Source organism: Lagopus leucura, unplaced genomic scaffold (assembly GCF_019238085.1).
Source record: "Lagopus leucura isolate 7727_CA_CO unplaced genomic scaffold, USGS_WTPT01 Super-Scaffold_100002, whole genome shotgun sequence".
In the NCBI taxonomy this organism is placed as follows: domain Eukaryota; kingdom Metazoa; phylum Chordata; class Aves; order Galliformes; family Phasianidae; genus Lagopus; species Lagopus leucura.
Window position 1 is genome coordinate 82,267,239 of NW_024962263.1, and position 16,326 is coordinate 82,283,564.

The window sequence follows — 16,326 nt, forward strand, 5'->3', positions numbered from 1 at the left end:
TTCACATTCACTCAAGGGTGCTGCTCCATGTCAGAGAAGAACTTCACAGCATTTTAATATGAAGGAATGCTCAAGTTAAATACTGGTCAAGTCTTTCAAATACAGCTTCCTTTTCCTCAGCTGAAATTAATGTTTTTCTTCCCCTCTGACATTACAGAGAATGCTTCAGCTCAGAAAGTACTTAGCTCTATATAGTCCCTAGCAGTTCCTGGAACATGACCATGTTGTTTTATTATCTAGTTTTTGCATTATATTCCACCATACACATCATGCCATTTTACTTTTTGGAATTCAAGATCGTAAAATCCATTATAGAAATATATCATAAACACTTAAGCAGCACATCACTTGGTCTGCCTTTGATCTGTCACTGCCCCACCTGAATTTTCTGTTCAGATCACATTTTCTCCTGTTCCACTTTGCCAACTCTATTATTAAAAAAAAAAAAAAAAAAAAGATACGCTTCAAAGGCTGCAAACCTGATGTGGCCAAACAGTTCATCCAAATCAGGGTAAGGGCCATCCAAAACACACAAAGTATGCATTTAGCCACATTTGTGTTTAGCAACAAAACTGGGCTTCAGAATCAACTGGAAGTTACCTAGAAAGGCTGAAAATGGATGTGATGGTGAATACATAACACCAAAAGTCAACACAAATAAAACTACTGATTACTTCAAGTCCACCTGAGCCCACAGCATCATCCAATGAACCGGAGCACCACCCCAAACTGATAGACTGTCCTTCAGTTCTAGGAAGGAAGTAAAATCCCTCTGGCAACACTTAGTCTTTACATATCAGCTTGATTCAAACAAAATGCTTACACCACCCAAGAAAAAGCACTGTTTCTCTACATGCTACATTTGCCTTGCTTCACAGGCCAGAAACAGCAGCTCCATTCAGACAGTAGTTCTGTGCTGATGCATGCGTGTTTGTGGGTTTTTTTTTTTTTTTTTTTTTTTTTTTTTTTTTTTACACTCACACAATAGAGGTAAACAATAAGGTTAAAGAACACAGAAGCCTGACTGCAGACTCCATTCACACGGTACTCGTTATCATGTAACACACATACACAGTCACTAAGAGACCATGTACCTTATTTTAACCTGGCACTGGCCCATTTTGTACAGATAGGCTGGGTGGTAAGTGAATGAACAGGTTTGTGGGTTTTGTTTTGTTTTTAAGCATTTTCCATCTATGATCATACACATTTGGGCTTGCCGTCTCCTTTCTTCCAGTTAGAAGGTCACACTTCTTATTCAAAACCAGCTCAGAAAACAAACGTTAAGCATTCTCTTACACTTTTGCGTGCCTACTGTACGATTGGAACTGCCTGCACTCCTGTCTTCTTGTTTTTGACAACAGATTAGAGTTAAAAGCTTCCATTAACTTTAAGTGTCCTGTAAACAGGCTTTCCATATGATTTTATGCATTCAAGGAATATATTCAGCTGCCTTCAGGCCTCCACCTCAATATTCTGCCCATTCAAGTAGACCACTGAATCTCAAAGGGAGTTCTCAGACATAAGAAAAACCAACCACTGATCACTTGGAAAATATATTGTTTACATGAGTTTTCTAACATCTTAGGCAGGTTCGTTATCCAAACCAAGTTCTCCAGCATTTGATTGATTTAAAAATAAAGAAATATTCGTTTATTCTTCCCCAATAACTTCATATACAGTTTTTAAGGCCAGAAAGTAAACAACACTAAAAAGTTTCACAATAGTTTAAGATTCCCCCTATCAAAACCTAGGGGTAAACCTAGCTTAGTTTATCTAACCCTGGTTTTAGGGTGATCTAATCAAGATTTTAAAATTTTTCAACGATCATCAAGCTGTAACTTCCTGCATAAATTACTCCAACAGAAGCACTAGGAACTCTCCACTTGGTGGAGTTCCTCAACAGGCTGCTAGCTCAGGGCACGCTCACGCTGGCTGGGAAGTCCTTCAAGCCCTGACCTAGATGACACTTTTGAACTCCAGAGCTCAGGGATCACTAACAGCTATCACATCTTTTGCACCGAATGCATTCTCTACGGGTACCTCCATGTACTTCTGAAACCTTGAGCAAAGCTCCAGCTCTGCTCCACACTGCTGTACATCCAATAAGTTCAGGTTTTCTCACTCTACCGCAGATCACAGGACAGTTGATGGAAGACACTCAAAATCCCCTGTTAAGTCATAAATCACAACCTCCTGCTTTAACTGTTGGCATGTGAACAAAGGTCCAGTCTGGATGCTTAAACTCAGAAAAATTTTTCTATCAGGGAGGAGGCATCCATCCAAATATCACTGTCTTCAGAATAATACATCTACCAGCAGAGAATCATTCCTCCATTTAGTAGTGCATCCTTACAGCCTGAATCATGAGATCAGTGACTACATACTAATCCCTGAGTCAGTTCACACTTAAACTGAGGCAAGACTGTGCTCTGCACTCTGACCAGATTCTTTGTACTTACTCTTCCTATTTCCCTTTGTATGCTCCTCTGCCTTGAAGAAAAGTGTTTCAGAGAAATATACATAAAAAACATAACTACACTATAAAAAAATAACCACACTATGCAATGCTCACTGCAAAACAAACAGGATAATTTTAATAAATACTTCTGCATGTCGATTTTATTTCATGATTATCTTAGACTATTCCAGCAGTGCACACATCTGCACTCAATGAAGTAGCACAATTACTTGAAAGAATAAATGACAGCAACAATAAAGAGCTGTCCTTCTTTTTTCTACCAGAAGTCAGCAACAGAGAGTGAGAATATATCCAATGAAGTTGGAAGGCAATACACAAAGGAGAATAATATCTGTACATGGGTTTGGCCTTCCGCAAGAATAAAGAGATAAAACAACGTCAACAAATGTTGCAAAAGTCAAGAAGACAGTAGCTGCTTCCTTATTTAGAATATGCACGATATCCACTGATTCAATTTGAAGGAAGCTGCTTTGCTGGAACTTGTTGCCCAATTAAATGAGATGACAAAAACAGGAAGCTGCACTGAACTACAAATGAGTTCAGCAAACAGTCTGGGCTTTGCAGACTCCAGCAACACAGTTACAGACACTTCAACCAGAACCTACCACACGCACTGAGAAAAAGCACTTTTGAAGAAGCTGTCGTAGACATGGTGGAATAAAGCAAGCAAGGAAACATTCAAAGTCAAATTGGATGCACAAAGAAGGTCAGGCAGCCAATCTGAGGATTTAAGCCAGTAGCACAACAGAGAGCTTAATTACCTCTAAAGTGTCAGCAAAGAAACAAACTGAATTTTTTCTTAATGTTATCTTTGCCGGCTTATAGAGTGGCCCCTTCCAAGCACTTTCTGTGACAGCAGTACTAGCTTGGCAACAATATTGCCACCAAAGGATTACAAACATTTCCTAAAATGCAAGTTTTAAGAGAGAACTAGCACCCTTTTACCTACAGCTGCACTTGTGGTATACAGGGCTCTGCTGGTGACTCTCCCGGAGAGATGCTATTTATCCTGTATGCTGAAGTTACAACAGCTACTGAAATCCAATATACATACTTTATTCCCCGAAGAAGTCTGTTCAGAGAGCACTGGTATCTTAATACTAAAAACGAATAGTTTTTTCACATCAAAGAGCTTTTGTAGGCTTCTTCCATCCCTTCAAAATGGGAATTAAAAAATAAAAAATAAAATTAAAAAAAAAAATCAACAATCTTCCCTAGAAGGGCAGTGAAGCTGCTGCAAAAATGACAATACACCAAAAAAAAAAAAAAAAAAAAAAAAAAAAAAATCCCAAAACAGAGTTGTTTTTTTCTTTTTTGCAAGACTTTATAACAAGAAATATTTGTAAGAGAAATGAAAGCACTGCTTACAAGGTTGAGAAAACACAATATTCAAGACCAGTGTTACAGTAAAAACAAACTACTTGGTCAAAACATTCAAGGCAACTTCATTCAACTTTCTTTTTAAAGTTGGCAGAACTCTTAAGATCATGTAGCTATTGTCTTGTTAATTAGGCACCTTCACCTATGATTTAGTTACTGAGTCCCGTCTTTGTGACCAAGAGATAGTATAAACATTCTTCAAAGAGGAGAGGTTGGATTAGACAACAGACTTAGGATACTCCACTTGCATAGCACCTTATAGGCTTCTGTATTGACGTACAATTTTCTATTGACCCCACTTAGTGAGGGAAGAAAAAAATCAAAGCATTATAAGAAAGTTAACATGTTGGTATATCTTACATTTAAACTGCCTCCTTATAGACTCTTAATTAGAAGTCACTCCATTTCTGCTCATTTCCAAGACCACTTACCAGCAACGCTGTGTGCTACATTAAGAATACAGGAACAGACAACCACAGTCCCAAGCACTGTTCAGTGCAGCACAGGCTTGCACATTCTGTTGAACTTCCTAGAGCGCCTTTCTCGAGTTCCCAGACAACAATCCCAGTGCAGAATGGTTTGTTCAGCAAGTCAAGGGACTTTGAATTCCCAGCCTCATTCAACATTATTAAAATTCAACAGCTTCATAAGCTGGCTCATTGCAGTGATAATTAACAAATCGGTTTTGAAGGTCATAAGCAGGCACACCGTCAACACTGAACAGAAACATCGGAGTTTGTGTTAACCTCACTGCTTCCACTTCTCTAATAGCTGTCTTACCTTCCCTGACACATGAGACAACACAACAGCTCAACCACTTACAATGTCCACTCAGCATTAAGAACACTGCTTGTCTCTATGCAACCCCAGGTACCATTTCATGACGAACCACCACCAATAAGAACTCTTAAAAAGAAAAAAAAAAAAAAAAAAAAGCCATGCCATCCAAATTAAGCATAGCAAAAGAATCACTTTTCCAGGCGGTATGTAAGAATCTAAATATTGCTTGGCCAAAAATAGCCTTAATTAACTAAAAGGCAAAGTGTCTTATGAGTTAGAGTCTTAGAGTTAAATGAGTCACATGTAATCTATTAAAGAGTTTCAGTCTTCTTTAAGGAGATGGAGTCTTAAGAATCAAATCCAAAACAGGTTAAATGCCAGTGGTTTCTTAACAAGCTCACAGCTACCCTGGCAAACAACTGGCTACAATTTATTCTCTTACTCTCCCACCTATGTGAAACTTCTCTGAAATGCTATGGAAAATACTAAGTTTCCTAACAGGAACACTTCAGGAATTTTCCTATTCTGAGCTCCAAATTGATACTTCGTGAACCCCAAAAATCAAAAAGGCATTTTACCTGAAAAACAAACTATAACACAATAAAACAGAGCACTAATTTCAATATGGATGTTGTAGAATCCAAAGTTCACATCATTCTCCTTGTGCAAGCCAAGTTAAAACCACAGAGACAACTAAGCTGCAATGATCACTGAAGGATAAAGCAGTTACTTCCCAGAGATGCAGGTTGATTATTTAGGGAAAAAAAAAGAAAAAAAGAAAAGAAACACATGCCTGAGCCAAAAACTCAGTAACCAAATTACTCCTAAAATATAACATACAAACCCGCAAGTTTCATAAACTTTTTGAAAAACAGCTTTGTAGAAATACGATCCCATAATATCTCATTTCCTCTATTTAAAAAGGAGAATAACTTTTTCACTGAAGGGGGAAGTTATCAACTTGGCTTCCAGTAGTTTCATTGGGCTTAGATGTGCTTTTTTTTTTTTTGCCAAGAACAAGCCCAGTACAAACTTTTAGTTGACAAACACAAAAATGCATTAATGAAACTAAATAACTGATTTACTCTGCCTGCGTATCTTTAAAAAGATTCAATGATGCAGCCCCATTGTAAGGACAACAGCTTTTACCATCAAGTTGAGTTTTCAACATCCCCAGCCTCTCCATACAACTGATCATCAGACACACAATTAAGAAATACAGAAGACAACAATAACTGGGTCGTTAGTTCTTACACAAGGAAGAAAACAAAAAGATTCCCTGTGCTTATATAGTAGAAATGTTTCTAGGTTAATAAGCTAAAGACTCCATTACCTTACTGAGTCACTAACAATTTCTGCACCAAAAAGACTGCTGTATTTCCCTCAACAGCAAATGCAAAAAGGAGAGTAAAAATAAGTAAGGTCAAGGTAGAGGTGATGATTAAAAACAAACAGCAAAAAACAAAAAGCATACAACATCTGGCTTAACCATAGGAACAACACAGCTTCAAGATTGTCCTTTCACTGAGGCTGAAAGAGTAACTGTAGAGGGCCGTGTGGTCCCAGCACGGTTTTTCCCCAGAAGCCTTAAAGGAGAAGTTTCTCACTCAACACAATTAAATCTATTGGGCTTTTCAAAAATGCTGTGATATTGCTTATACAAAACCTCAGCATCAGCCCGCAGGTATTCAAAAACCAATATATACAATGAAGATCAATACCATCTCTTTAGAAATAGAGTATAAACTGCTTGTTTCATTCTCAAGCAGCACCTTCAGCTGCATTCCTGCAGGAAATAAAATCTCTGAGGTTATCTGAGGAGTTTTCCTTCTTACACACCAGCAACAGAACATCTCCACCAACTTACACACTAAAACTAACTTTAAGTCATATAATGTTAAGAGTCTTTCCCTTGATGATGAGGGCTTCTGTAGAGCCCAAATTCCCATGATGTGCTATACCTTCTATTGTGATCTATCCAAACAGCAAATGGGGCACCACAAAGCACTTCCACAGTTTCCTAACTGCAGCCTGGAAAGCAAATGGTGTCCTGGGCTCCACCAGAAGAGGGGTGGCCAGCAGGAACAGGGAGGTGATTGTCCCCCTCTACTCTGCCCTTGTGAGGCCCCATCTAGAGTACTGAGTCCAGGTCTGGAGCCTCCAATACAAGAAAGACAGAAAGCTGTTGGACAGAGTCCAGAGGAGAGACACAAAGGTGATCAGGGGACTGGAGCACCTCCCCTATGAAGACAGGCTGAGGGAGCTGGGCTTGTTCAGCCTGGAGAAAAGAAGGCTGTAGGGTGACCTCATTGCAGCCTTTCAGTACATAAAGGGAGCCTACAAACAGGAAGGGAATCAACTCTTTGAAAGGGTTGATAACTGCAGGACAAGAGGAAATAGTTTTAAGTTGAAGGAGGTAAGAATTAAGTTGGATGTCAGGGGGAAGTTCTTTACAGAGAGAGTGGTGAGGTGCTGGAACAGGCTGCCCAAAGAGGTTGTGGATGCCCCATCCCTGGAGGTGTTCAAGGCCAGACTGGATGAGGCCCAGGGCAGGCTGGTCTAGTATTAAATGGGGAGGTTGGTGGCCCTGCCTGTGGCAGGGGGGTTGGAGATTTATGCTCCTTGAAGTCCCTTCCAACCCGGGCCATTCTGTGATGAGCAAACATGAAGATTCTTGTTGAGGGTTCAACAAAGAAACAAAAGCCTTCTTTAAAACCTATGAGCTACACGAAGATGTAAATACTTACAAAAGCATACCTAAAATGAATACAAATTATCAGAATGCAAAGCTAAATAACGTGCCATGACCAAGATTTAGAGAGATATCAAGAGTATTTTCCTGTTTTTAACTCACATCAGTCACAAATCTGCAAAAGGAGATTGCTTGCTTGCAACAGTCATTTCAATTACTGCTGAATGAAGGGCAAAACTGATTTCATGCCACATGAAAAAGAACTGTACAGCATTAAGACAGAGTGATGTCAAACATCTGAATGGGACAAGAGCTGCAAAGGGCTGTGTGTGCCTTGGAATGCTAGAATTAGGGACTGTCCAAAGGAGGGCTACAAAGATGGGGAAAGGTCTGGTGGACAAGACATATGAGGATCAGCTGAGGGCCCTGGGTTTGTGCAGCCCAGAGCAGAGGAGCTGAGGGGAGGCCTGATGGCGGCTGCAGCTCCTCACAGGGACGGAGGGGCAGTGCTGAGCTCTGCTCTGTGTGACAGCGACAGGGCCCAGGGAACGGCATGGAGCTGTGCAGGGCAGGGGCGGGTGGGGGTCAGCGATAGTTTCTTCTCTAGAGGGACATGGAATGGGCCTCCCAGGGCAGTGATCACGGCCTCACGCTGCTGGAGTTCAAGGACAGTGGTTTCAGACATGGGGTTTGGGTGGTCCCAAGTGAAGCCGTGTGAAGGGCTGGAGTCAGTGATCCTTGTGGCTCCCTTCCAGCTTGGGATACTCTATGACTGTGTAAACATAAGAGTATTTACAACAATATTTTCTGTGAAACATGCTATTATAAATATATGATACTGCTGTCCATTCTCTTTCTTCACATTTTCAGTAGCCTGATCAGAAGTCAAACCCCATAACCTATTACTGTGGCTTCTGTTCTTATTTTTCCATCTTTGGTGCAATCTGTCGTTCAATGTAAGAACAGCAGTAATTATCCTAATGTTCATTTTTTGAAAAAGAAGCTTCTCTTGTGTTTTTCTCAGGATGCTCTGCTACTAAAAGCATACTTCTTATCAAACTGAAGGTTGCTTGTGATCAGTTACATAAGAATCCGTCCTCAAGTATGAAGCTCTCCACAGTGCAAGACTTCCTAACCGCTATATGTAACAAGCTAGGGGTTAGGAAAAGCTGGCTTTGGGTCTAGTGCTGCTGGAGTCTCCCAGATTCCCTCTCCTTTTTTTAGTTTTATAACAATCAGAAGAACAACTAGGATGCTGTACAAAAAAGACAGGGAGCTGTTGGAGAGGGTCCAGAGGAGAGACACAAAGATGATCAGAGGACTGGAGCACCTCCCCTATGAAGACAGGGTGAGGGAGCTGGGCTTGTTCAGCATGGAGAAAAGAAGGCTGCGGGGTGACCTCATTGCAGCCTTTCAATACCTAAAGGGAGCCTACAGAGGGGAGAGGAATCAGCTCTTCGAAAGGGTTGATACGTGTAGGACAAGGGGAAATGGTTTTAAGTTGAGGGAGGGGAGATTTATGTCAGACATCAGGGAGAAATTCTTTACCCAGAGAGTGGTGAGGTGCTGGAACAGGCTGCCCAGAGAGGTTGTGGATGCCCCGTCCCTGGAGGTGTTCAAGGCCAGGTTGGATGGGGCCCTGGGCAGCCTGGTTTAGCATTAAACGTGGAGGTTGGTGGCCCTGCATATGGCAGGGGGGTTGGAGATTCATGATCCTTGAGGTCCCTTCCAACCCTGGCCATTCTGTGATTCTGTGATTTATCTGTTACAATTATACGCAGATGATACTTCAATGGAAATGAAGAGAATAATCACAGAAAAAAATATTTCACTCCAAACACACAAAACAGATCGCATGAGTTTTCACAGCACAGGCCAGTGAACTAAATCTCGAGCATATTGCCAACTAAAACAGAAAGTTGGTTTAGAAACAAAGTGCTCCTGTTCTCTTGCATGGTTTTTTCTGCCTCCCTAGATAGAATACCTTTTCACTTGAAAAGAATCTTATGATAGAAACACACATGCAATCACTGTAGACGAACTGACTGTATGGCGTTTTAGTGCCAATAGTCCTACACACGTTCTGAAGTCACAAGCAGGCAAAAACCTGGTTGCCTTACCCTTGTCCTTGAAGTCCCTCCGTGTAGCAGAATAAGCAAATCTCAGTACAGAAACTAAGGGAATGGTACTCATTAGAAACAATGAAAAATCTTTGCTACCCTGAAAACAAACAAGCAAAAAAAAAAAAAACAAACAACCCTACACACAAACAAGAACACTTTCCCAACTTTAACCTTAGAGAATCACCCATGACATGATCAACAAGAACACTTGAAAAAAATCTTCTCCCTTCAAGTTGTATTGCAAACAAAAAGAATTGAGCATTTGGCTCCTGCTCAGCTAATGCAGTTATCTCACTGATGCAACACGTGTATCTGTTACAGGACCAGCCTACCACCAACAGACCTTTCAATTCTGGCAGATCAGCACAATGAATAACAAAATGAACAACAGCCATTGCAGGATGGATATATATATATATATATATATATATATATATATATATATATATAAAATATATCTATATTTATAATATTAAATTAAATATATATATTTAATTTATTTAATTAAATATTAATTAATTTTTTTAAATTAATTAATTAATTTAATAATAAATTAAAAAATATATAAATATATAATTTATTTAGATATATATTAGATTTAATATATCTGCAGCCATATCTTCTACCCCGCTCATCAGTAAACGTTTCTTTAAAAAGTATCTGACAAAATCTAATTGTCAGAAAGCATGTTTTGAGTTTGCAACTCCTCAATGAGGAGTAAAATAACATTAATAACTGAAAATGCTGAAGTAGTACAGGAGCTTAACAGTAAAATGGGCATCAGAAACAACCATGACTATTTCTTGATCATCAGCTTCCAAGTGACCCAGGTACTGCCTCTTCTTATCGAGCCTGAATGCCTAAAAGGGAATTTAAGCTTTAACCTGTATTTCAGAACAATGCTACCAAGCAATTGCCTTAGAACTGCCTGGTCACAATAACTCAGTTATTTGTCCCTTCAGAGCAAAGTTGTCCCATCTCCAGCTGAAAGGACACAACGGACTGGTAATCGAGTGCTGTGTGGAGACCCCTCGTGCAACAGCGCATCCTGTCTGAACAGAAATCATCATTATCTAGGAATTAAAACTGGTTCCCACAATAGCAGCAATCCCTGGATTAAAATCAACTCTCCCAAAATCTGTTTAAGTAACAGATCAGGGAGATACTGTAACTACAAAAGCGAGTTTCTTAGAAGGCATCCTCAGCTTTCTTCTAAAGATACTGTATCAGTGATATGTCCACACCACTTCAAAGAGAAATTGTCGAAACCCTAAGTCATCAATGATCCATTTCCAAATGTATTAATCACCTCTTCATGTGAATGGCATTAGCAAAACTTCTCCCAGTTTTACACAGAAATGGGAAGTTAAAAAATGTCTTCACTGCATGACTGTAACATCACAGAAAACAACACAGAAAGGAGTACAGATTACAAATTCTCCTGAACTAGAACACAATATATGGTTTTGTTCCCTTCCCTTGGAGTTTGAAAAAACTTATTATTTTGGCTTTAGAAAACATGAACTTAAGAATCTGTGTTTACTGATAGCCATTAGATAACTGAAAAAAAGAGTTATGACTAAAATACTTCTGGCAGTTCTCTGGTAACTACTCAGGTGGTAGGCTCCTAAGCCTAGCTACAGGTCTTTTTGCTGTTCTGGTACAAACTGATAACAAAAAGCGTGAGTTCTGTCTTTTCAGAGCGTGAGCTTTTTAACCTGCAAGCTTCCACAGATTTAAATAGCATAAACAAAGCTTTCTAGTCAATGAACTGCTACCTACTAGGATATACTTCTCCTCTCATTTGATAACATTACAGACTTGAATAAAGTTCAGTTTTACTATTTAAAAAATAAGTCACGTGAGCCCCTTAACCAGATCTTTCCTGAGCTTCTGATTGTTTGAGCTGTTCCTCAGCATTTTGTTGGGCCTTCCATCAACAACTTACAAAAGTGAAGCCACCTTAAGCAGTAAAAATACTTGCACTAATATTTTACCCAAATCTAATTGCATCTATTGGCATCCCAAGTTTTCTCACAAAATAATCATATCTGAGGAGTCATGACTCATCCTGAGAGGATTTGTATTTATCCACTTAGCTGAATAAACTCTACTTTCATAGGAAGAAAATAAATTGGGGAGAAAAAAAAAAAAAAACAAAAAACAGCAAGTGATTCCATAATTTATTATTTCATAAAACTTTTTAATTGTGATTAAGGAACAGTAAATTCACAGTTCTGTAAAGCTTTCATGGAACTAGATACAGACACACACACACACACACACCTATTTCTTTTTTGCTGCATTCTTAATGAAAAGGCAACTCTGATCTAACCACTACCCTAGCTCCAGCAGGAATAGCATCAGACTGAGAAGCAATGAAACAGATGTAACTTTTGATAATTCTCATTTCCCTACTGCTTCTGTTCAGAAAACAGATTTACTCCATAATACAGAAAATACTTAGTTTATCCACGAACCACCTCACAGTCACTGAGGTAGGCACAGCTTGTTTTGAGCTAAGTTCATTGTACAATAACCAGCTAAGATAGTTTGGGCTGCAGAGCCCTAACAGCACAGTTTGATACTGTCTGCAGAGCCCACTGAGAGCTCCAACCCACACGCAACATTAGCGTAAAAATTAAAAATTTGCAAGGACAGGATCATCCCGTTTGCATTAATACAAGGGGGTCAGAATTGAAGCTCAGGAGCTGCTTCAAGAGCTCTTCAGTCATCCACAGTGCAGGGATAATAGCAGCTGCAATAAGAACCATGTAACAGGCACTTCAACCATTCAATTTCCATCCACTGATTCGTATGAATCACAGCTTTGGGTAAGCAGATGTACAGAAACCAAGAGAGCTTTAACGTTGGAGCAGGAGAGCTGTGCATAAAAGCATAAGGACGCAAAGACTGAGGGAGCACATCACTTGCCACGTTCCAACTATTTGCATTTCTTCATGCAAATTAATAAAGATCAAATTGAGAGAGCTGCAGACCTTCTGCAGCATATCTGTATCGTTTCCCATTAAGCAAAGCTTTCCTATATTGACAGATAAAAAAAAACAATTCCAAAATCAATGTAAGTGTCAAACATGCTAAGAGGAGTATGCAGAACAGTTACAGAAAAGAAATTCAAGAAACAGCAACATAAGCACTAGAAGCGCATATTATTTCTATTACACAAATTTATTACTGTCAAAATGGATATTAAACTTTGAAAACATGCACAATCTACAAAAATGGTGCAGAAAACTGTACATTTATCTTCTAGAATTAAACCAGCCTAATTTGGTTTTATTTGGAAGGGCATTACTACATTTGTGCACTCTGAGCATACATCCCAAGTCACAAAAGCTGCATCCTTACCCTGGAAATCACCAGTGATGGGACAACACGTATTGTTATTTAACTCCACGAATGCTGTCATTTCTCCTAATAAACATGCAGTGGCTGCAGCTACTGCACACAGCTAAGACCAGGGGGCAGTAATACTGCCAAACACAAAACAAAACAGGTTGATTCCTTGTGAACCTACAAGTAACCATGGCTTACAGGGGAAAAAACAATCAGAAAAAGCAGCTAGCATTATGGAAGTGTTGCAGAAATTATTCAAGGTTACATAATTAAAGTACATAATTTTAAATGTAATCTAATAACCATTCCACTACCTCATCAGTGCTGCAAATATTTTGAACGTGGACATCTTCTCTACTAAGTCAATGCTAAGTCACGTTAGTTCTATGAAATCAGATTTGCCTTATTCCAACCCATTAGAAGGCCATGACTTGTATACCAAATGCTTTCCTCACACCAATAGTTCAGCAAAACTAAGAAGAATCTCTGAAATCCATCTCTGACGTAAGCACTGGCTCCTCAAGTACTGCCAGATATTCATGAAACTAAGAGCATAATCCAAGTCCACCACAAATCGTTATCTGCGAAATGAAATCTGCCTGTAAATGTCACGATGCACCTTCAACCAAGTGCAGGGTAAAAAATGAGCTATACTTTCTTTTTTAAAAGCCTTTGGAAAGGCATTTTCTTATAACTGCTGATCTCGTCCGTAAGAAATCACACTGAAACCTCAGGTAGGATGCAATGAGTGGTACCCTATAGAATCCAGCTCCATAACCTGATCCATTCTGACTCGTTTGTTTCTTGATGTGAAACAGGATGAGCATGTAAATGATGGTAACAACAAGCACTAAGAGAAACACAGCACTGAGGCTTCAAGGTTGAGACAATGAGACAATGTAACTACTTCCAGAGCATTACTTCGCTCTCCTTCCAACAGCTATTCCGTTTCAATGTTATTTTCCTCAGTGCAAATCTTGCAAATTTTCCTCTGTCCTCACCTCAATTCAGAAGAGAGCTTCCCCAGCAGCTTCCCGCAGCCAGAACTCAGCACTGCCCTGATCTAACGAGTGGGGAAACCTCTGCTACCGCTCCCAGACACGACACAGTCTCCATCCTCTCTCTCAAAACCCAACATCCACAGTTTTTCCTACCGCGACAACCACCAAAATCACTTAGAAGCGCGATGTTGGTCCCAGCTCCAGGCACCAACCTTCAGAGCAGGAGAGCTTTCTCCAACGTGCTTCAAGTCCCACAATTAACACACCACAAATTACACACATGCTAACGCCTCCAGCTCCGGGCTCCCCGATGCTCTTTCTCAAAGCTAACGTAAAGAAAAGGGAACGAACAGGGCCGACCGTACCTCTTCCAGCAGCGTGACCGTGTTCCTGCAGTTCTGCAGCCGAGTGGTGAAGCTGGAGGTGGTGGGCGAGTTGTAATCCTCCGTAGTCTCGGCGATGAACTCCGAGACGGTGATTTGGTCCGGCATGATCCTGGCCCGAGGGAGAGCCCAGAGCGGAGTAAGCCGAGCGGTTTGAGGGGGAAAAAAAGAAGCAGAGGGCAGACGTTAGCAGGCAGCGCAGCGCAGCCCCGCAGCATCCGAACGCCGGGCCGGGAGGTGGAGGGGGCGCGGCCGCCCCTCGCCCCGCCGCTGGGGAGCGCTCCTTCGGCCCCCGACGGCTGCGGGGACGGAGCCGCCTCCGAGCAGCCCGGCCCGGCCCCGCCGCGAGCTCACGGAGAGAGGGAGGGCGGGGAGGAGCCCCCAGCCGCCGCAGCCGCCGTATCCCCCTCCAGCCGTCCCTGACCCCACCGAGCTCAGCACGCACTTGGGCGGGCTCCGGCTGCGCCCCCCGGCCGCGGGGATAGGACGGAAAGGGGCCGGGGGAGGCCGGGAGAGGCCGGGGCTGGCGGGGGCTGAGCCGCCGCCGCTGACAGTCACCGCGGAGTGACACGCGCTGCCCGGCGCCCGCCCGCAGCTGTTACGTGGGCCAACGAGGAAGTGCCGCGCGCATGCGCCGCCGCCGCCTCTCCCTCTCCTCGCTCCCCGGCGGTGCCGCCCCCTCCCCGGCCTCGCGCCCCCTCCCCTGTCCCGGGAGGGGGCGGCAGCGCGGGAACGGGGCTGCGGGGCGCGGCCTGCAGGAAAATTGCGGTGGCCGGTACGGTGAGAATTAGCCGTGAACTCGAATTAGAACTGAAAAATTTGTGTTTTTAAAAAACAAACAACAACAACAACAACAAAAAACACCGCAGAGCAAGGGGGGGCACTTTGGTGGAAGCGCACAAGGTCGGCGAGTGGTGGGTTTCCAACTGTAAAAAAATATGGAAGAAGTAAACAGTGGTGGTTAAAGAAGTAAATAAGCGAATAGCTGTCGTCACGGCAGGTGACATCCGACGCCCCAGGCTTTGGGTTTTACAGCCTTTTGGCACATGCAAGTCCTCATCCCCCAAGCACCGTGTGACATAAAGCGTGAGGATATCGCGTACCGTACGGCATTACGGATCAGAGCCATCCGTGCAAGCAGCTATTTTCACCCTCCCCATACCCAGGTAGCATATCAGAACCACTGCCTTGGCTCAGCACCAACCAGCGCCTCCCGCACCGCACTGCTGCCCCACCTCATGGCCGGCACACAGACCCCGTAGCCCCCATCTGCCCCGGCTCCTCCCTGGGTGCCACTCATTCAATGGGCCGGAAGGGAACCTGAAGATCAACCCGTTCTAACCAACGCCACGTCCTTCCAAAGCATCACTAATTCATAACTGGAACTATCCTTTATTCATCACTGCATCGTACAACTCTGAGAACTGACAGACAGCAATAATGAGGGTTTTTTTTTTTTCGATTTTTTTTTTTTTTTTTTTTTTTTTTTTTTTTTTAATGCTTGATTGTTGGGGCCCATATGTGCCTTTTCAGATGCGGCTGGGTCTCAGGAGGCCCAAGTTATTGTGGTCAGTTCAGCCTGATTTACTGAGCCTTACTGTGGGTTTTCCTTCTCTTTGTCTTAGGGATTCTCTCCACAAAAGCCCCGAATTTCATGACTCTGACATCAGAACAGCTGAAAATGAGCCATGTAATATGGATGTGTCCAGCCCAAGGCTCTGTGTGTCAGCACCTACTCCTGTACTTCAGCACCCTGTACATGTCACTGTAACAAAGCTCTCAGGACTAGTTTAATATACCAGTAAAATGTTGCGATGCCTGAGGAAGCATTAAAAGGAGAGACCTGCTTTGTGTATACCCATACAAATGGTTTCCTTAGCAGAATTTGCATGCAGCCCTGTCAGCAAAAACATGACCAGTGCTCCCAAGATGTGGTGCTGCCTGCACATTGCTGGGTAGGGGTGAATAGGGATAGGGATAGGGATAGGGATAGGGATAGGGATGGGGATGGGGTTGGGGATGGGGATGGGGATGGGGATTAGGACAGGGACGGGGTTGGGGATAAGGACAGGGATTGGGATGGGGATTATTATGTGTGGGAATAGGAATTTAATTAGGAATTTAATTA

At 42.1% G+C, this 16,326-nt stretch overlaps 1 protein-coding gene across 4 annotated transcripts in view; it reads right to left on the reverse strand.

Annotated features, from left to right (window-relative positions):
- ASAP1 (ArfGAP with SH3 domain, ankyrin repeat and PH domain 1) overlaps window positions 1-16,326 on the reverse strand; it is a 139,277-nt gene that overhangs the window by 94,628 nt on the left and 28,323 nt on the right. For 3 of the 4 annotated variants that reach the window (XM_042869035.1, XM_042869034.1, XM_042869036.1), the window contains exon 3: window positions 14,181-14,310. In XM_042869035.1, coding sequence (XP_042724969.1) covers window positions 14,181-14,310 — 130 coding nt within the window. Of the gene's footprint in view, window positions 1-14,180; window positions 14,311-14,643; window positions 14,721-16,326 lie in introns of those variants that run through there. The other variant, XM_042869037.1, reaches the window with a different exon arrangement.